The sequence below is a fragment of the Salvelinus namaycush genome, chromosome 37 (genome assembly GCF_016432855.1).
Source record: "Salvelinus namaycush isolate Seneca chromosome 37, SaNama_1.0, whole genome shotgun sequence".
Classification (NCBI taxonomy): domain Eukaryota; kingdom Metazoa; phylum Chordata; class Actinopteri; order Salmoniformes; family Salmonidae; genus Salvelinus; species Salvelinus namaycush.
Genome location: NC_052343.1, coordinates 4433803 through 4455487, shown reverse-complemented (window position 1 = coordinate 4455487; position 21685 = coordinate 4433803). Strand labels below are relative to the sequence as shown.

The following is a 21685-nucleotide window of genomic DNA, read 5'->3' as shown; positions in this document are numbered from 1 at the left end:
TTGAAACTCTCGACCCGCTCCACTACAGCCCCGTCGATGTTAATGGGGGCCTGTTCGGCCCGCCTTTTCCTGTAGTCCACGATCAGCTCCTTTGTCTTGCTCACATTGAGGGAGAGGTTGTTGCCCTGGCACCATACTGCCAGTTCTCTGACCTCCTCCCTATAGGCAGTCTTGTCGGTGATCAGGCCTACCATTGTTATGTCGTCAGCAAACTTAATGATGGTGTTGGAGTCGTGTTTGGCCATGCAGTCATGGGTGAACAGGGAATACAGGAGGGTACTAAGTACACACCCCTGAGGGGCCCCAGTGTTAAGGATCAGCGTGGCAGACGTGTTGTTGCCTACTCTTACCACCTGGGGGGCCCCATCAGGAAGTCCAGGATCCAGTTGCAGAGGGAGTTGTTTAGTCCCAGGATCATTAGCTTAGTGATGAGCTTTGTGGGCACTATGGTGTTGAACGCTTAGCTGTAGTCAATGAACAGCATTCTCACATAGGTGTTCCTTTTGTCCTGGTGAGAAAGGGCGGTGTGGAGTGCGATTGAGATTGCGCCATCTGTGGATCTGTTGGGGCGGTATGCGAATTGGAGTGGGTCTAGGGTGGATGTTGTTGATGTGAGCCATGACCAGCCTTTCAAAGCACTTCATGGCTACCGACGTGAGTGCCACGGGGCGGTAATCATTTAGGCAGGTTACCTTCGCTTCCTTGGGCACAGGGACTATGGTGGTCTGCTTGAAACATTTAGGTATTACAGAATCAGTCAGGGAGAGGTTGAAAATGTCAGTGAAGACACTTGCCAGTTGGTCCACGCATTCTTTCAGTACAAGTCCTGGTAATCCGCCTGACCCTGCGGCTGTGTGAATGTTGACCTGTTTAAAGGTTTTGTTTGCATCAGCTACTGAGAGTGTTATCACAGTCATCCAGAACAGCTGGTGCTCTCGCGCATGCTTCAGTGTTGCTTACCTCGAAGCGAACAGAAAAGGCATTTAGCTCGTCTGGTAGGCTCGCATCACTGGGTAGCTCACGTCTGGGTTTCCCTTTGTAGTCCGTAATAGTGTGGGGTATTGTGAGAAGATTAACAAAAACTAAGTGCCCTTCATCATATTTAAAATAATGCTGTAACGTAATAAAATGTGGAAAAAGTAAAGTGGTCTGAATACTTTCAGAATGTACTTTATACACACACTCACTTGGACTCGAGCAGGGCAGCCATGTTGTGCACGATGAAATGGATGCAGGATAGTTTGAGCTGCTCAGCGTTGTACATGGCAGAAAACTGCAGCAGCTCTGCAGCATTCTTCAGTGTCACTGAGGAGACAGACGAGGAAGGCATTTTTTAAAACAAACAGGACAGTGCTCTCACGAGTGATTTTCAAGACAAAGCTGTTTGACATCATGTTGACAGGCATGAGAGAAAGAGAGGAGGGCAGAGGCATGGGAGGAGAGCAGAGAGGGCTAAGAGGACAGATGAGAGGACATACGGTTCTCAGTAATGGCCACTTCACACATCTCCTTCAGTCGGGTGATGAGAAGCTGATCGGCCACCACCAACATGTTGCAGACAAACTCCACATTCAGAGACTCTGGAAGAGGATAGAGACAGACTTTTAGCTTCCAACTACCTTGTACATCAAGATCAAAGTCAACATGATGAGGTTCATAAAGATTAATATGGGTAGCCACATGTGATACTTACTTTTAACTATTTAATTTACTTATTTGACAGGGACAGTGCACATTTAGCAACATTTCAGAGTCAATGTATATGTACCCAAGTTGGCAAGAGAGCTAATTTCCATCCATAGTTCCAAAGCATTTTTCACTGAGTATGTGTGTGTGTACAGGTTGTATATGCATGATCTGGTGTGTCCTGTACCTTTGATAGTGGGAGACTCGTCAGTGTAGACATATTCTAGGATGACCTGCAGTATCTCTGAGCTGGTGGGCATCTCTAGGGCACTACAAGAAGTGGCCTGTGGGGGGCACACAACAACTACATTACCATCACAAGTAGCAGCACACTTACTCAAGCACAATGTGAGAATGTTTTCAGAGCCAACGGTTACTTCTGGCAATATTAAAATTACGTTTTAAGTGTACAATGAGCAAGACCTCCAATTGCCAGCAACTAAAACAGACATTTTATCAAATGTAAAACTAATACGGATTGATAAACATGAAATAACATCAAAGACAAAACATAACACACCTCTATCCAGGGGTTCCCCAGCATACTGTGGAAGTACTCTGAAACACATACATGACATGTTTACAATAGAACTGCCACCAAGACATTTCCAAAAATCATCCCCCGGACACAGATTAATCTTAGTCCTTAATTAAAAATCATTTTTCAATTGAGATTCTCCATTGAGCATGCTTTTAGTCCAGGGCAAGGCTTAATCTGTGTACCGAAAAATGGCCCCACGGCTTTAACAAATGACAGGCCAATCTAGTGTCAGATGTCTCCAACCTTGAATAACCCAAACCCACAGTTCACCCCTCACACTCCAAGAAACGCAACAATACGTTGGCACGTAGTAGCTCACCAAGTCTGGCACACAGCACACACTTGTGACAGGGAAACTCCTTGCCATCCTCAGACCTCAGAGTGACGTCACAGAGGTAGGAGCTTGGGGGAGACACAGATACAGCTTAGACGGAACAATATCTCCTCTGATATTTTACTACCCTGGTTTTCTGACAAGGACACACAACAATTGAATAGAATCACAGAACATTGACTTGAATAGGAATGTCCATTCTAGTAATTATCTTTCTATGCACACAACGTCGTCTCAGTTAATCTGCCAAACGGCAATTACTCACCACTTTTTCTGGTTATATCGTGGCTTGTTGGACGTCATCTTATGCACTACATTGATCTTCCCGTTTTCATACTTCACTCCATCCAAACTGTAATAAATGTATTTAACAAAATACACTACGGGTTATAACATGTTAATAACCCCCCCTAAGGTCAATGCCAGTGCGAAAATCAATTAACATAATACAACATTTCCATCAAAATTCAACAGTTACACTTTTTTTTTGCATACGCTGTGTCTCAAATCCAACACATCCGGCGAAGTCGGCCTTCGGCATGTGCGACGGAAGGTGGCAGAGCTACAGCGGTGTTCGTCAGACCAGGAGACGTCCCGAAAATCGGTTCTCTCGCGAAACGTCTGCAGTGTCCAAACGGTTGTGGCTAGAAACTATTTGAACACAAAATGTGTTCTCGGTTTTGCTCTACAACACCCACAAGCTTCACAGGACTAGTCTCACGTCTCAAATCCAAACACTTCTGTCAAGTCCGAACTGTTTGAGCTACAAACTAATATGACCCCACCATCAAAATTCTGAGACTCTCACAAACGTGTTCTCCGTTTCACTCTGATGCCCACAAGCTCCTCAAGACTCGTCTCAAGGTAACCCGGTAAAAAAATTTTTTTTTTTTAATTAATAGGATTTTATGGGACAAGAGTTACACATGAAACCATACCTCATTTTGATACATTGTTGGACATTCTGTTTTGCCATGTATGAACATGTTATTCAATGCGTTTAAGGCTAATAGTAGAAACCCAAATTCAATGTTTCATCAAATATTTGTAAAAATGTTATACCTACAGGGGTCCTAAAATTCCAAATCAGATAGCTAAATGACCCATGGTACGACCATCTTAAAAACGATTCTATATGTTAACCACCCAAAGGATTAGGGGTTAAAAGCAAGACAAAAAACAGGAAACATGTCGTCCTCCACAAATGTCAAAATCAGGCAAAGGGTGTCTGAGATATCGCATGTGACTTACATACGTACAGTTGATTAATAATGTATAATTTTGTAAGTGCCGGATCTCTATGGCAAGGCGCCTCATTCACCCAAATTTCGTCAAAATCGGCCAGTGTTGACCGAGATATCACATGGGTTAGCTAGACTCATTACCCTGAGCATATGTGCCAAATTTCATCACCCCGGGTCAAACAGATCAAGATATTTAACATGTTCCTGTAATGGCGCCACCGTGTGGTCGATATGAATGTTCTCGCACATGATGAGTCTTGACAGTGTTTGCAAAATGTGTACAATATTTTGTTAAAATACAAATATCCTTGACTGATTTATATGCATTTATGTGCCAAACCACACCCCCGTGAATGTTTATTGGTCATGTTGTTTCAGGTACTAGTTTAAAAATATTGCATCGAGACCTTTTCTATAGATGCCACATATCACATTGTCAGATCAGTCATTCGGTACCAGAAGAGCAGCGTTTTAAGTGTTTTTCCACAAATTTAAAAAATAACATGTCTCCCTGAAGCAAATGTGTTCCTTGTTGGGAGAGGGACCCATGTACCAAATTTCATGACTTAAGGTCAAACAGGGTGAGTGGTGCATGACCAAACGGGTGCATGACCTTTCAAAGATAGCATTTTCAATCACATGTTATAGCGCCACCATCTGGCCAATCAGTATAATTTTGTAAATGCCAGATCTCTATGGCACGACACATCATTCACCCAACTTCTCAAAAAACGGGCCACTGCGTTCTGAGATATATCGCGTGTTACGAACGTACTAATGGACAGACCCACAGTCCACTACCCGATTTCATGGGGGACAACAATCATAACCAACTCAGTACTCACCGTGCCGACAGACTGCCCATGCCGAGCTTCTTGGCCACGCCCTGTAAGGTCTTGACCGGGTTGACTCTTCCTCCCTCTCCAGCTCCAGCCTTGCCTCCCTTGCTTTTTTTCCCAGGCTTGGTGCCCTTGCTTTTGGGCTTGTCTCCGTCCCCTCGGGCCGATGGGGTCAGCGAGCGGTACACTTCCAGGGCCAAGCGGTCCCCCAGATTGCCCTCATGGAAGCCCAGAGCCTGCAGGCTGCTGATCAGCTGCTCCTGCTCCGGGTCTGGGCCCTGTTGATTCTGGTTCTGGCCGAAGACTCGAGGCCGGTGGCCCTGTACCAGCAGATCACAGAAATCGGTGTAGATGAACTTCAGGACATGCTCCAGCATCTCAGGGCTCACCGTCTCCACCACCAGCAGGTCACAGCCCACCGCATCCTCGCTCCTTCTCACCTCCCCGTCTCCCTCCTCCCCGTCCGGCACCAGCTGCTTCCTGAAGAATTCGGACCTCATGGACAGGAGGTACTTGTGGGCGGGGAAGGTGCGGTCTCCAGCCTGCAGGGTCAAGTCGTGGATGCTATCCGTCTCATCTGCTTCCTCCAGCAGGCTCCGAAAGTGTTGGGAGAAGGAGGAAGGAGATACGCTGGGAATCTCAAACAGGCTGGGCGGGGGAAGGACAGAGATCAGACATTTTGTTCACGAATCAGGGTCATGTTCACTAGGCACGAAATGGTCCAAAATGTAGTTAAACAGGGATGTACTATCTGAACTTACCCAACAAACACTTATTATCCATTTCAAAACGTCTTGTTACGGTGTGGCCTAATAAAGACGACAGTTAAAATGTTTTAAAAAGGTGCGACGACACACAGAGGAACAGTACCTGGTTTTAGGGTCAGACTGCAGCACTCCAAAGTTGCGTCCCTTGGAGTCCATGGTGATGCTGACCGCACGGTGGACATAGGGGAGCTTCTCCAAGCGGATTCGCTCGTACACAGTTCCACCCTCTGGGTAACCACACACCTCCACACTCCCATCTAGGGCACACAAGGGAGAAATGCTTTAGTCAAATGACAACGCAGGGATTCTAACTTACTTCCCAATGATTCAAATCCAAACAACTTCCGATTTATGTTGGATGATACACATCATGAAGAACAGAGAAATAGTAAACATTACTTACATTCAAGGGTGCAAAAGAGTACTTTTGAATCTAAGTCTTGTTAACTATTTTTCCATACTTCATGAAGTTTATCATCCACCATACATGTAAAAGAGGAAAGTGAAAGAATACTGGTTGTACTCGGAAGTGTCATTGTGTCGTCGCTGAGCTACGCGATTAAACCATTTTCTCAACTCACCTTTCTTCTCCACGCTCTTCCTGTACTCTCCGTGCCACTGTCCGCTGAAGCCCTCCCCTTCCTGTGTGACAAACATCATGTTGTTCCTGCTCAGGGCGATGTCTGACATGAACACCTGGCGCCCGTACGCCCACCTGCATTGTCTCACCGAACCGCCCGCTGAATGCCAGCAGAATACCTGATGATGAGAGATAGAAATCAATTCAAAACAACTTTAATAATCCAGAGGGACAACTAGAAAGGCATTGTCAGTGTGTGGTGCCAACAAATACATAGAATAAACATTACAGATCAACGCACATCATCATCATCCAAAGAGAGAAAACAAAGTGATAAAGAATGGGATAAGATAACCAATGACTCAAATACATCAGCTTGAGGGGTGATCATATGCAGTGAATCGTTTGAACATGAAATATCCTCCAACAAAATGACTGTAGCTCGTCACCACTAAGTATTTTTCAACGTATTGGACCCAGCTGGTCCTTACCCTCCCAGCTTCATCCAGGGCCAGGATGGCCACTTTCTCTCCCCCTCCCTCATTCAGGACCTGGGGGTCCACACGATGGTCCAGGCTGCCTCCGCTCACAAGGACCTTCCGGATGTTCAGTTGTCTGAAAGAGAGACGTCGGGCATGGGAAGAAAAAAAATAGAGTGACTGAGTAGGATAATCATCACATATCTCTCGCTCTCTCTTGTTAACCCATTATTGTCTAAGCCCTGTTTAAGCCAGGAGGGAGGTAACTACTAAGCTATATTGCATTGTTTTAATAAGGTCATACCAAGGATCATTTTACTATTTGATTTTAAAGACCCCTTGAAGTATAAAAAAAAATATATATATATATATATACAAAATTAATTTGATAAATTATTTTTGGCCTTACTGCCATTAGCCCATTCAAAACACATTGAATAACAGATTCAGTACATAAAACAGATAGTCCCCTCCCACCAAAAATCTAAAGGAACTTTCTTCTGAAATGCCTATCCTATATCTGAGAGCTTTAAGAATGTTTCCTGATCTTTAAAAAAAAAAAAACGAGAATTCTTTGTCACTCAGTCTCCATATACTGTGCATTCGGAAAGTATTCAGACCCTTTTACTTTTTCCACCTTTTGTTACGTTACAGCCTTATTCTAAAATTGATTAAATTGTTTTTTCCCTCAATAATGACAAAGCAAAGACGGGTTTAGACATATTTGCAAATGTATTACAATTTTTTTTTTTAATTTTTTTTAAAAAATAAACTATTCAGACTCTTTACTCAGTACTTTGTTGACGCACCTTTGGCAGCGATTACAGCCGAGTCTGGCACATCTGTATTTGGTGAGTTTCTCCCATTCCTCTCAAGCTCTATCAGGTTGGATGGGGAGCGTTGCTACACAGCTATTTTCAAGTCCCTCCAGAGATGTTCGATCGGGATCAAATCCGGGCCACTCAAGGACTTTCAGACACTTGTCCCGAAGCCACTCCTGCGTTGTCTTAGCTGTGAGCTTAGGGTTGTTGTCCTGTTGAAAGGTGAACCTTTGCCCCAGTCTGAGGTCCTGAGCGCTCTGGAGCAGGTTTTCATCAAGGATCTCTGTACTTTGCTCTGTTCATCTTTGCCTCGATCCTGACTAGTCTCCCAGTCCCTGCCATTGAAAAACATCCCCACATCATGATGCTGCCATCCCCCTTCACCGTACGGATGGTACTAGGTTTCCTCCAGACGTGAAGCTTGGCATTCAGGCCAAAGAGCTCAATCTTGGTTTCATCAGACCCGAGAATCTTTTTTCTCATGGTCTGAGAGTCCTTGAAGTGCCTTTTGGCAAACTCCAAGCGGGCTGTCATGGGTCTTTCACTGAGAAGTGGCTTCCATCTGGCCACTCTACCATAAAGGCCCGGTTGGTGGAGTGCTGCAGAGATGGTTGTCCATCTGGAAGGTTCTCCCATCTCCACAGAGCAGAGGAACTCCATAGCTCTGTCAGAGTGATCATCAGGTTCTTGGTCACCTCCCTGACCAAGGCCCAGCTTCCCGATTGCTCAGTTTGGCCGGGCAGCCAGCTCTAGGAAGAGTCTTGCTGGTTCCAAACCTCTTCCATTTGAGAATGATGGAGGCCACTGTGATCTTGGGGACCTTCAATGCTGCTGACATTTTGAAGTACCCTTCCCCAGATCTGTGCCTCAACACAATCCTCTCTCTCTGAGCTCTACGGACAATTCCTTCAAACCTCATGGCTTGGTTTTTGCTCTGACATGCACTGTCAACTGTGGGACCTTATATAGACAGGTGTGTGCCTTTCAAAATCATGTCCAATAAATTTAATTTGCCACAGGTGGACTCCAATCAAGTTGTAGAAACATCAAGGATGATTAATGGAAACAGGATGCACCTGAGCTCAATTTCGAGTCTCATAGCAAAGGGTCTGAATACTTACTTTATTTACATATGTTTTTCATAAATTTGCTAAAATTTCTAAAAACTTGTTTTCACATTATGTGGTAGTCTGTAGATTGCAGAGATAAAAAAAAAGTTAAATCCATTTTAGAATAAGGCTGTAACGTAACAAAAAGTGGAAAAAGTCAAGGGGTTCGAATACTTCCGATGGCACTATACATACACACACAAAAGTATGTGGACACACATTCAAATTAGTGGACTCTGCCATTTCAGACCCACCCGTTGCTGACAGGTGTACAAAATTGAGCACACAGATATGCAATCTTATCTTCATTGACAAACATTGTCAGTAGAATGGCCTTACTGAAATGCTCAGTGACTTTCAACGTGCCACCGTCATAGGATGCCAACAAAACTCTGCACTGCTAGCCCTACCCAGGTCAACTGTAAGTCCTATTATTGTGAAGTGGAAACGTCTAGGAGCAACAATGGTTCAGCCGCAAAGTGGTAGGACGCACAAGCTCACAGAACGGGACCGCCGAGTGCTGAAGCGCGTAAAAATAGTCAGCCCTCGGTTGCAACACTCACTACCGAGTTCCAAACTGCCTCTGGAAGCAATGTCAGCACAAGTTCATTGGGAGCTTCATGAAACGGGTTTCCATGTCCGAGCATCCGCACACAAGCCTAAGATCACCATGTGCAATGCCAAGCGTAGGCTGGAGTGGTGTAAAGCTCACCGCCATTGGACTCTGGAGCAGAGGAAACGCGTTCTCTGGAGTGATGAATCACACTTCACCATCTGGCAGACCGACGGACACCAGGAGAACGCTACCTGCCCCAATGCATAGTGCCAACTGTAAAGTTTAGTGTAAGAGGAATAATGGTCTGGGGCTGTTTTTCACGTTTCGGTCTAGGCCCCTTAGTTCCAGTGAAGTGAAATCTTAACTCTACAACATTCAAGAAGATTCTGTGCTTCCATCTGTGGCAAAAGTTTGCGAAAGGCCCATTCCTGCTTCAGCATGACAATGACTTCGTGCACAAAATGAGATCCATACAGTAATGGTTTGTCGAGATCAGTGTGGAAGAACTTGACTTGCCTGCAGAGAGCCCTGACCTCAACCCCATTGGACACCTTTGGGATGAATTGGAACGCTAAATGCGAGCCAGGCCTAATCGCCCAACATCAGTGCCCGACCACACTAATGCTCTTGTGGCTGAATGGAAGCAAGTCCCCGCAGCAATGTTCCAACATCTAGTGGAAAGCCTTCCAAAGATCGGACCAACTCCATATTAATACCAATGATTTTGGAATGAGATGTTCGACGAACATGTGTCCAGGTACTTTTGGTCATGTAGTGTACTTCCATAAATGAGAGCAAAATAACCAACATGTACGTGTTCATGAGAGTCTCTCCTTTACACAGAGGGGTCATATTAGTATGTAGCCCAAACTGTTCTGCCGCTACAGAGACAAATTGGGAGTTTGGCTGTACCGACTTCAGACGACGCTTGTGTGGGTCGCAGAGTAAACACCATCGTGTTCGTGAGAGCCATCTTTCCATAGAGTGGTCATAATAGTTTGTAGGCCAAACCGGTCGGATGCTCCAGATGGATTTTCGGGATGTCTCATGGTCTGACAAACATCTCTCTAGCTCTGTCACCTTTCACCGCAAACGCGGAAGTGTTGAATAGGCGGATGCGGTGGATTGAGACACATCCAACGCAAAACAGATATCTCTAGCTTAAACGGAATTATTATTATGGGGATTTTTGTATTATGCTAATTCAATCAACCTTAGGTTAATGTCATCTCTCTCTCTCATAAAGAAAATGTTATATCTCTCTCTCATAAAGAAAATGTTATTTGGAATTCGGTCAAGTCAGGAAGTAAACTGAAATGTATATTCCAATTCTCCTCAATGAGAAATTAGAATTGCAGTTGACTTCCTGAGATGAATATGACCCTGACCCTGGTAGTCACTTCTCCACTATCGGTATAGTCACCTCGATGCCAACTTCTTGCACTGATAGTCAGCCAGCAGGTAGACATCTCCCTTCTCTGTCACCACCAACGTTGCCCCATTACTGGCCACTGCCATGGCGATGGTGACGTCCTTGTGGTAGAGGGCAGACACCTGGCGAGGCGCGGTCACACACCTCTCCCCGTTGGGGTCCAACAGGTAGCCTAGAGGTCAAAAGTCAACCATCACCACGTATACAGTCATGGTAGGGGAATGATAGAGCATATCATCAGTTGCCTTGGCTTAACTTCAAAGTCATTGGAAACCAATGTTGTGATGTGCCAGTCATCATGACTTACCCAGCTGCCCTCCGTTCAGTCCCACTGTGTAGACAGCCTCCCTGGTCCACAGAACTGTGTGAAATCTCCCCGCTGCTACACCAATAACAGTCCTGCCTTTAAGGGTCTTGGAGAAAACCTGCATCCCATTGGACAAGACCAACATCAGTCAACAACCAATCCACACTAATTCAGCTTCCCTCAGATTCAAGTGTCTGCTGTGTACATGTTTGTCTTATGATGCATTGGATTTGTTCATGCAATTGTCATAACAAACACACACATATATTGATAAATGAGGCCCAGGGAGTTTTTCCTTAGCTTGTCCTACTCCGGTCACGTGGTTAGGGAGAACGCCCCATCTAGCTGCCTAGCTATGTTGTCTCTATGTGGGCACCATGCCTGGCCAGGTGTCTCTCTTACCTGTTTGGGCAGGTGGCTGGAGGCGGGCGGGGGAGCCAGTCCCAGCTGGTGGAAGGTGTTGAGGCCGAAGGTGTAGACATAGCCCTCCTCGGTCAGCACCACCGTGTGGTCCTTGGCTGCAGCCACCTGGGAGCAGTGATGGGACAAGAGCCCCTCCACCATCCGAGGAACCTAACAGATGATAAAAAATCCACAGCCCTATTTCACTTTGAATAGTATTTTTTTTAAATATATCAAATACTTTGAACGTTTGCTTGAGCCTGCCGTGGAGTGCCTTCAAAATGGGGCAATACTTAAGTTCACACTTTTGGGACGATTCCACTGGTTCCATTGTGCCAGACAAGCTCAAACACATTTCAAAAAATATTTCAACACAGGTTTAGCACAGGTGTGCAAATAAACCCCAGGTACACTCAGGGTGGAGTGGTTACAGCTAATCAAGCTAGAAGCAGGTGAACATAATTAAATAGCAGGTAGCCTAGCAGTTAAGAGCGCTGGTCCAGTAACCAAAAGGTTGCTGGTTCGAATCACAGAGCCAATTGGGTGAAAAAACTGTCAATGTGCCCTTGAGAAAGGCACTTAACCCTAATTGCTCCTGGGTCACTGTCAATAATGGCTGATCCCTGGTCATGACCCCCTCTCGAAGGGTGTCTCAGGGGAAGTGGGATATGCAACAAAAAAAACGATTTTCCAATTCACAAATGGGTAGAATATACACTTGTACATGTGAAAAAAGACAAATGTAAGCACCAACCTAATTATTATAATACAGGCCACAAACAGACGGAGTAGGTCATAGGTCAAGCATTACGCTACACCGGCAATAACATCAGCTACACACGTGTATGTGACCAATAAAATTTGATAGGTCAGATACAGTATAGTATTCTCACCAGATATGTCTGTTCGTCCCCGTGTCCCAGCCGACCTCCCTGCCCGTGTCCACATGTATACACCTGCCCCTTCTGAGACAGGAACACTGAGTGGAACTTACACAGCACCACCTGAGAGGAAAGGAAACACATTTTTTGGGTAAGCAATAACGTAGGTCAATCCAGTGAGACAATTTTGCTCCGTTGTCAAATTCTCTCCACAAGAACTCAAAGAGAAAGACGGCAGCATGTTTGATTGTGCGCGTCTTTCCATTTCCGTGGCCAAACTAAGCGCTCTCGTAGTAATAGTCAAATAGTGGCGGTACTATAGGCCGGGGCACAAGTGGAAAAGTAAACATCATTACTAATGCATTGCTCCCCTCCAGCGCTCAATAGGGCGAAAGGGATGTTTCCCCGATGTATCACATTGATAACGAGACAGCCCCACACACATACCCACAGCCGTGGCACATTTAATTAAAGCATGTCATACTGGGATAAATATTTAACCCCTAGCACCTGTTGGACTGTGGGCAGGTTGCACTGAGGACAAAGGCTTTGCCTCCACGTGGGGGGGTACCGGTAGGTCGCTGAGAGGTCTTGAAATGGGATCTGCTCCCCACTGAGCAAAGGTCATGAAAATGCACAGGTCATGAAAATGTGTATAGAATGTAGAAGCTAAACAGCAACCTGCCATAAGACAATAATGAAACTTAAAGAGAAACTCAAAAGTTGGGTCATTACCTTTCAATATTACATCTGATATATCTAGAATGTATCTAACCCAAAGACTTTAGTCAAAATCTGTACTTACCTAGGAATGCATGCCACCCTATGACATCGTGAGCTGTAGCAGAGCACTAGAGCTGACGAGGTCATAGGATTGCATTCCCTAGCATAGCTCCCTGTGAAAAGGTCCTTCCTGTCAGAGTCTAAATAAGCGCTGGAAAACAGTTCTAACCATAGTTAGGGTCTACATCTTCACAACATTACCTCATAGATCTCTACAACATTACCTAAAAAAAACACTAAGTTATCTCACAAGGTTTCTTCCTCAGACCTCTCTGCACCCTCTATACCAGTGACGGATTCTATCTCCTAAACTTGGAATAGGGTTAATTATCAGGTATCATATTGAAATATTGAGTGCTTACGTTTAGAGGGTCTAGAAGATAATGGTTATCTGTAGGAGGAAGATATATGGTGGGTGCAATTAAGCTTGGAATGTGCCGAGTGCATGGGGAAACGATCACGTGGCAGCACTGGTATGGGGAGAGAACCGTGGATTAGCGACGAAGGGGGTCGAGGTCAGGTCACGTTAAGGGAGAAGGAACAGTTTATTGCACTTCATCTAGCAACATAGATGTAGTGTTTGGAGGGAAGGAGGAGATTCCACCCCAAATTGGGGTACATATACCACCACTATGGTAAACATGTTTTTGTATGTTCAGCTGTTCGATCCTTTGGGAAGAATAAACTTGGTTTCAGCTTTTTGTCCGTCGAGTTCTTACGGTGATAATTGGAACCTGATTTCCTGCTGTTTTTAGAGTCTTATGTCCAACAATGAAAATATATATATTTAGTTTTTCTCCAAAAACTTGGGGGACAAATAAAACAACGGGCCACAAGTTGGGGAACCCTGCTCTGTACGAAAGAAAGAGAGACTGGGCAGTGACACAGGTGCTGTCTGGTGCCAATAGGCCATCAGGGACACTGTAGAGGGGACCGCACATAAGGCCAACGTCGGTTTAACCATGCAGAGCTGGGCTAGACAAAGCCAGACACAGAACCCAAGCCCAGTGCACCTGTCCTACTCCTCTCACTCATTCGCCCTCTCACTCAAAAGGAGATTACGATTGATATTTCAATTTCTAAAACCCCCAAATCCATAGTGATAGGAGGACAATGATGTCAGTGTTTCCCCAGTATTCATTTAGCAGCGGCGCATTGCCTCTAAATTGTTGCCACCACACCTAAAAAATAAATAAGGAACTGGAAAAAATATATATAGCGATGCTAATGATAACGGTCTTCTGGTAGATGTAAAGGCTTTCCCAAAAACATACTCAATTAAATGTTCACTTAAAAGTAGCCTATGCCTACCTGGTAGAATGATTTCATGATTATTTGCATCAATCCAGTGGGCATTTGTTTTGCTAACTCCATCACGTGTGCTACAGAAAAAAACTGCAAACTAAAACAGTGCTAGGTGCATGTGCACTTGAATTAAAGGTAACGGTAAAAAAAATTGGGAAACATCTAAGACAGACTTCAAAAGTCATCTCCCGATGTGATTTCAGCATCGTTAAGAGAGAGCTACATAATAGCCAGTTACCATTGCTGTGATTTTAGCCCTTATACAGTACACAACCACCCAATAAGAACAATTCCAACTTAAACGAACACCTTTGTTTTCTAGTTTCTACCCATGCCCGTTGTTTCCGGGAGAGCAGCCTGTTGTGAGGAAATATCCCAGGAGGGGGTCTGTTTTGCAGGGGGGGGGGGGGGACCCAGGTGACATGCCTGTTATCCAGGAGACCTAGAAGGGACAACCGTGTTTACATAAGCATTGTTGTGATGGATCCCCCTGGTGAGCCATATATTGAGGCCAAGTCTGTGTAGAGGGAGGAGGCCCCAGGAGACTAGGATGTTGAAGGTGGGGAAGCCCTATCCTGACTCATGTGACTATCTAATGGCTAGTGGCAAACAGAGGCAGAACACCTCCCCTTAAGAGGAAAGGAACAGAGCGAAGACTGAAAATAATTAAAGAAAACAGTTACTGGATCTCTATGGTAGTCGTTTTGTTACCTGTTTGACATAAACCCCGGTACGGGCAAACAGATCCACAATCTCCGGGTGATGCCTGCTCTCCTGGTTCCCGTGCCCCAGACTGAAATTGGTGTTGTTCCCCCAAGTATAAACCTCAGTGGGGTCTGAGAGGGAGAAAACAAAAGTTACAAAACAATGTCTGTCACAGCCAAGACTAGTGATGCACCGATATTACATTTTTGGCCGATACCGATATTTTCCTTGCCAAAAAAACCCATTACCGATATTTAAAATTTTAGTGGCCTTTTCAGCATTCTAGTAGTTAAATAGTTTGCACACACATGGAAGCAGCAGTCTAAGGCACTGCATCTCAGTGCAAGAGGCTTCAATACAGTCCCTGGTTCGAATCCAGGCTGTATCACAACTGGCCCAGCATTGTCCGTGCCCTCATTGTAAATAAGAATTTGTTCTTAACTGACTTGCCTAGTTAAATAAAGGTTACACACACACCACACTGACCAAAAAGTTATTATGTTGGCATTTACATATGTCCCCATTACCAGTAAAACAATCAAAATCTATTTCTTTCACTTACTTGAAGTACCGTTTCGTTGTTAATTTGTTCAGTCGTTTCATTCTCAACCAGGATTTCTATGGAACGCCGTTTGGGTCTTTGCATGTCAAAAAAGACACACGTCAAATAACACTATTTGATGTGTCAAATAACGACATAATCTGTTTCAGTAGCTATAGTTAGCTAGCTAACTATATAGATAGGTGTCATCTAAAATACCCCTAATTTATAAGACTTAATTAATGGTTGTCGGATGTGAAGCTAGCCACAATAAGGATTAGCCACAACAGTGGACTTTGCAGTTAGCCTTCAAATTCAAAGTACGGCATAATTCTACTATTTGTATTAATTTGCATCACTGTCAATGACACGTTATTTTGAATTCAGACTGCAAATTCCACTATTGTGCCTAATCCTTATTATGGCTAGCTTCACAACACATAACCCGGTCCGGTCGAGCCTCACTAGCCAGATGAAGCTTATAATGTTAGCTTTGGGCAACAGTGTTAAGTAGCTGGCTAGCTATTTATTTTCATGAACTGAAGTTCAATTTTAATAGGCGAACAACAATACTTACAAGGATTCCTAAATCTTTGCTAAGAATAATGAAAATGACTACAGGTTCTACTGGTCATTGTTTTCAGGCAGGTTGTATTGGTGCTAGCTAGGTACCAAGCTAAAGCTAGCTACCCCAGAAGTTGCAGTCGAACAAATGATGCTTTATTACCAACGCGGTATTGTAAACACATCGTTCGTGGCCTGTGTTTGCAGACTTTTTTGTACAGCTTTGACAGTGCTACTGTATCTTTTCTGACACACCGTTTGGGTCTTTGCGTTCCATAGTATGTATGTCGTGAAGCTAATAGCAGTGACGCTATTATTGTGTAACTCCGGTAGGGCAACATCGGAAAAATAGCGCACTTGGTAGTGTGTACCGATGATCGACCAGTCAGCTAAAGCCACATCACCCATGACAGAGAACGGTTGATTGTCAAGGGTAATGAATTACATTATCTTCGCTTTAATGAATTTTGGCTTTGAGTTGTCTCGCTGAAATGTTCTTACTCTTTCAAATGACTGCTCTATCCAAACAAACATTGTGTGGGCTAGGTTAGGAATGCTGTGTTGCACGTGTAGCGCAAAATTTTACTTGCCAATATAATGTCATGTACCTACGTTATATAGGTATGCACGGTACCTTGGACATCAGTTTTTAACATCGGCGTTAAACTAGACATCGGCCGATACCGATGTTGGCATTTTTTTAGCTAATATCGTCCGATTCCGATATGTTCACCGATATATCGTGCATCCCTAGCCAAGACTTCAACACTATTTTCTACAGGTAGACAACAACGATTGACAGCTGCCGTGACTATGTGCTTTAAAGAAACATCCGCCTTTCCACTTTTTAATCATGCACCGTCTAAAATGAGAGATGGATATGAAGTGATAAGTGATCCTCACCTGTCTTTGTAAACACCACGTGTGCTGGTCTGTCCTTCATGGTTAAGTCCAGGACAGAGAGGCCCTCCTTATCCTGGGTGGAGAGGATGCCGCCATGCTGCAACAAAGAAGCACCATTCTAGACTAGAGACAGAATATTATTTCCCTATAACTAAATCTAGCTGTAGGCAAGGGATGTAGAAGGCAATAGAGTAGCTACAGAACAAAAGTACTGCCAATGTAAGCCATAGAAATGTCTTCCTCCACATCGCAATCATTTAAAGTGTCAAGAAAAAGTATGTGAACCCTTTGGAATTACCCGGATTTCTGCATAAATTGGTCCTAAAATTTGATCTAATCGTCATCTAAGTCACAACAATATGTAAACAATGTGCTAAAACTAATAACACACATTATTGTTTGTCTTATCTATATTTAATACATAATTTAAACATTCACAGTGTAGGTTGGAAAGAGTATGTGAAATCCTATGTTAATGACTTCTCCAAAAGCTAATTGGAGTCAGCTAACCTGGAGCACAATCAATGAGACGAGATTAGAGATGTTGGTTAGAGCTGCCCTGCAAAAAACAGACAAAATTTGAGTTTGCAATTTACAAGAGGCATTGCCTGATGTGAACCATGCCTCGAACAAAAGAGATTTCAGAAGACCTAAGATTAAGAATTGTTGACTTGCATAAAGCTGGAAAGGGTTACAAAAGTATCTCAAAGCCTTGATGTTCATCAGTCCACGGTTAGACAAATTGTCTATAAGTTCAGCACTGTTGCTACTCTCCCTAGGAGTGGCCGTCCTGCAAAGATGACTGCAAGAGCACAGCGCAGAAGGCCCAATGAGGTTAAGAAGAATCCTAGAGTGTAATCTAAAGACTATCATAAATCTCTGGAACATAATAACATTTCTGTTGATGAGTCCACGATACATAAAACACTGAACAAGAATGGTGTTCATAGGAGGACACCACGGAAGAAGCCATTGCTGTCCAAAAAAAACATTGCTGCACATCTGACGTTCGCAAAAGAGCACCTGGATGTTCCACAGCGCTACTGGCAAAATATTCTGAGGACAGATGAAAATACAGTTGAGTTGTTTGGAAGGAACACACAATACTGTGTGGAGAAAAAAAGCACAGCACACCAACATCAGAACCATTTCCCAACTGTAAAGTATGGTGGAGGAACATCATGGTTTGGGGCTGCTTTGCTGCCTCAGGGACTGGACAGCTTGCTATTGTCGACAGAAAAAATGAATTCCCAAGTTTATCAAGACATTTTGCAGGAGAATGTAAGGCCATCTGTCTACCAATTGAAGCTCAATATAATTGGGTGATGAAACAGAACAACGACCCAAAACAAACAAAATCAACAACAAAATACTAACCTCAACCCGACTGAGATGCTGTGGCATGACCTCAAGAGAGCGGTTCACACCAGACATCCCAAGAACATTTCTGAACTGTAACAGTTTTGTGAAGAGGAATAGTCTAAAATTCCTCCTGACCGTTGTGCAGGTCTGATCAACAACTACAGAAAACATTTGGTTGAGTTTATTGCTGGCAAAGGAAGGTCAACCAGTTAATAAATCCAAGGGTTCACATAGTTTTCCCACCCTGCACTGTGAATGCTTACACGGTGTGTTCAATATAGACATATAATTGTTTGTGTGTTATTAGTTTAAGCAGACTGTGTTTGTCTATTGTCGTGACTTAGATGAAGATAAGATCACATTTTATGACCAATTTATGCAGAAATCCAGGTAATACAAAAGGGTTCACATACTTTTTCTTGCCACTGTATGTAGCGGCCAAAGGAGGCCCAGTCATGTAAACATTAGCTCTGAATCCCTGAAACAGAGGGAGACTCACCTTAATGAGTGACATGAGGCAGTGGATGTGTCCGTAGAAGACGCTGCGGTGCAGGGCGGTCCAGCCAGACTCCTTGTCCTTCACCATGAGGTCAGCGCTCTTGCTCTCCAGCAGCCACTCCAGCAGGGCCCTCTTGCCCAGTGAGGCGGCCAGGTGCAGGGCCGTGCGACCGAAGGAGTCCCTCAGTGTGGCCGCGTTGTGGCAGTGGGTGTTGAGGAAGGCCCGCAGGCGCCCCTCTGAACCCCGCGTCAGCGCCGCCACCACTTCATCTGCATGCCGCATGGAGCGGCATTTTGGCGTGCAGTCTGGGGTTGCCATCACCACACTCATCCTGAGAGACTTCTAAACCTTGCAGTAAACTCCCCGCTCTAAAGCAGCGAACTTACCCAGTAATGGAGACCCTGCTCCCCCCACTCCCAACTCTAAAACAAACACTGAAACAGCAACCCTTCAGTACAACAACAAACCCTAAGACAATGCTTTAGGTCAAGTCAGTGTGACTTTGAAATTATAATGTTTTGGAAGTAGCTGCTCGCTGAAGAAAAATAGAAAAAGGTGGGAGATTGTTTTGGGGTGCTAGAATTGTGCTTGTGTTGAGATTCCACCGCACCCTAGCAACCCCATGGCCTTGTTTTAGGTCATCTTAGTCCACCATGTAGACCCAAAGCTCAACACAACCAAATGTGTTTGAAACAAACAATGGCATCAGGAATTCAATAAATAAAAGTATATATAAATTCTACACTTATATGAAATAAAATACAAATATACTAGAAATATATTACAAAAAAATATTCTCTCCTTTTCCAACTTCAAAAAATATATTTTCAATATTTTACAAAAGGCAGGTTCAATAACCCTCCAGAAAGTCCCTTCAAATAGTCCATCCAAATTGAGGGGAAAGACCCCCTTTCCCCCCCAAAGAACACACAAAACCCTTCTCAAAACTCCATAATTGTATTGGGAACCTGGGGAATAAAGGGTGGACAAAGTCATTAGTTGTAAAACACTGGAAGCACATGCAAGGTAGAGAAAACTGGATGCATAGCTACACAACATAAACCTGGCATGAACAAAATTTCTGTCCACAACTCCACAGAACAGGCCTATTCAAAGTGCCAAGAACAAATGCATGCTCTGGAAAATCCAACGTACCCATCTTGCTCTATAACTGTACTATGCTACATGGCCTGCTAGGTTTTAACCGTTTAATCTATGTTGAAAGGTCAACAGAGGTCAGAGGGCAGTTCAGCACCCCAGATAGGCAGGGACAGCCAGCAAGGATCAATTGACTTGACCCTACAATGCCTATAATAGTAGCCCAGCTAAGCTATGTCTATTGACTCCAGGCCAAAAATACTGCACAAACGTTTAAGTAACACGAAAATAAACAAATAAGGGATTCAAAATAGGAACATGCAACAGTTTGAAAATGACCGTTTTCACAACATGCACAGCTTGGAGTTGTGAAAGTGAAAGTGTTTTTAGATATAATAAAAAGGTATTTAAATAAAGATGCATTGGTCTGCAAAATACCTGTCAGATGTATGGTGTGCATTAAATGTCCACGGTGTAGTTAACATAGCTAACATATGTTGATTAGCTACGTAGCTAAGTTAGTAGCGGATACAGTATTTGCTGCTTCCATCTAGCATACTTACTACTTAGGACAACTATGTTAGCTAGTTAGCTAACGTTAAGTCTCTTAGGAGACTAGCACCAGACATTAGGCCTACATTTTTTTTACTCACTGGGCTGCTAGCTACAATGTAATCCAGTGCTATTACAACTAGTTATATGCATGTACACCAACATTTTTCACCATGATTTAACAGTTTCCTACAAGCGAATGAAGCGTTCATTCTCTAAATCCTGTCTATTTACCTACTAACAGTTACATTGACAGCTAGCGAGCATTTGAACTTGGCTAACTGTAAATTAGTTGCAATCCATTAACATATTGGACAATCTCAAATACTTTAAATTAACCTTATTATATGGCTTGTTATCCTGATGTGACCATCGAGATCTGAATGATGTTACTGACACATCATCGCTTAGCTTAGTTAAATTAGCAATGCTAGCGAGTTGCAGTGAAAATAGATTTCCACGATCACATTTCACTTTCTCACCTGCCGCTAGATGAAGTCGAAAGTGGTGATGAAGCTTGCTCCAATGGTACACATCCACTGTGTCATCGTTTCAAAAATATACATCGCTAAAAGCTCTTATTAAACCTGGATATTTGGGCAGAACAAACCTATTCCGCAGTTATGTAATGATCCAAAAAAAGGAGGGTGGCTGGGTAACACGGACAATTCTGATTGGTTGAGAGATCTTGCAATCCCGTTTTCAATTGGACGGTGTCATTGTGTCATCGTGAAATAAACATACGAAAGTCTGATCGAAACCTCAGAGGTCTGGTTGCATTTGTCAATGTGGAGTTGATTAAGCACTTTAAATTGTAAACTCGGCACATGTACTGAATGACTGCATTAAAAATATGAACACCGATATGTGCAGCAGTCACGGGAGAACGTATATCTTCTAGACACATATGTAGGTCCTTGATAGCGCCCCCTGTCACAGATGATTGGCACACTGTCAAAATAATTCCTCTCGATGATTGACGTCACTGCTTGGAGAAATAGGCTGTCTTTTAATAAACGACAAGTGACAACTATTCTGAGTTATGAGCTGGGAGTACTAATTACATTAATGTATTGATTGTTTAATTAACACAATATGTTTTTTTCCTCGTCACTGGTATCTCTGGTATCTCTTTCCTCGTCACTGGTAACGTCAGCACAAGAACTGTTCGTCAAGAGATTCATGAAATGGGTTTACATGGCCGAGCATCCGCACACAAGCCTAACATCACCATGTGCAATGCCCCACGTCCGCTGGAGTGTTGTAAAGCTTGCCGCAATTGGACTCTGGAGCAGTGGAAATGCGTTCTCTGGGGTAATAAATCACGCTTCACCACCTGGCAGTCCGAAGGACAAATCTGGGTTTGGCTGATGCTAAGAGAACGCTACCTGCCCG

At 43.9% G+C, this 21685-nt stretch overlaps 1 protein-coding gene across 2 annotated transcripts in view; it reads right to left on the bottom strand.

Moving 5' to 3' along the window:
* The window catches only part of LOC120030768 (inhibitor of Bruton tyrosine kinase-like), a 36413-nt gene extending 15492 nt beyond the window's left edge, over positions 1-20921 (bottom strand). Inside the window, exons 1-19 of one of the 2 annotated variants that reach the window (XM_038976192.1) lie at positions 20773-20921; positions 18641-19608; positions 16780-16876; positions 14778-14902; positions 11991-12101; positions 11098-11268; positions 10696-10813; positions 10380-10560; positions 6483-6606; positions 5993-6170; positions 5515-5668; positions 5085-5292; positions 4651-4964; positions 2827-2913; positions 2547-2629; positions 2207-2244; positions 1874-1970; positions 1479-1580; positions 1188-1305 (exon numbers count right to left, since the gene is read on the bottom strand). In XM_038976192.1, coding sequence (XP_038832120.1) covers positions 1188-1305; positions 1479-1580; positions 1874-1970; positions 2207-2244; positions 2547-2629; positions 2827-2913; positions 4651-4964; positions 5085-5292; positions 5515-5668; positions 5993-6170; positions 6483-6606; positions 10380-10560; positions 10696-10813; positions 11098-11268; positions 11991-12101; positions 14778-14902; positions 16780-16876; positions 18641-18970 — 2636 coding nt within the window. In that variant the 5' untranslated portion in view covers positions 18971-19608; positions 20773-20921. Of the gene's footprint in view, positions 1-1187; positions 1306-1478; positions 1581-1873; positions 1971-2206; positions 2245-2546; positions 2630-2826; positions 2914-4650; positions 5293-5514; positions 5669-5992; positions 6171-6482; positions 6607-10379; positions 10561-10695; positions 10814-11097; positions 11269-11990; positions 12102-14777; positions 14903-16779; positions 16877-18640; positions 19609-20772 lie in introns of both variants that reach the window. The other variant, XM_038976190.1, reaches the window with a different exon arrangement.
* Between the last annotated feature and the right edge of the window lie 764 nt (positions 20922-21685).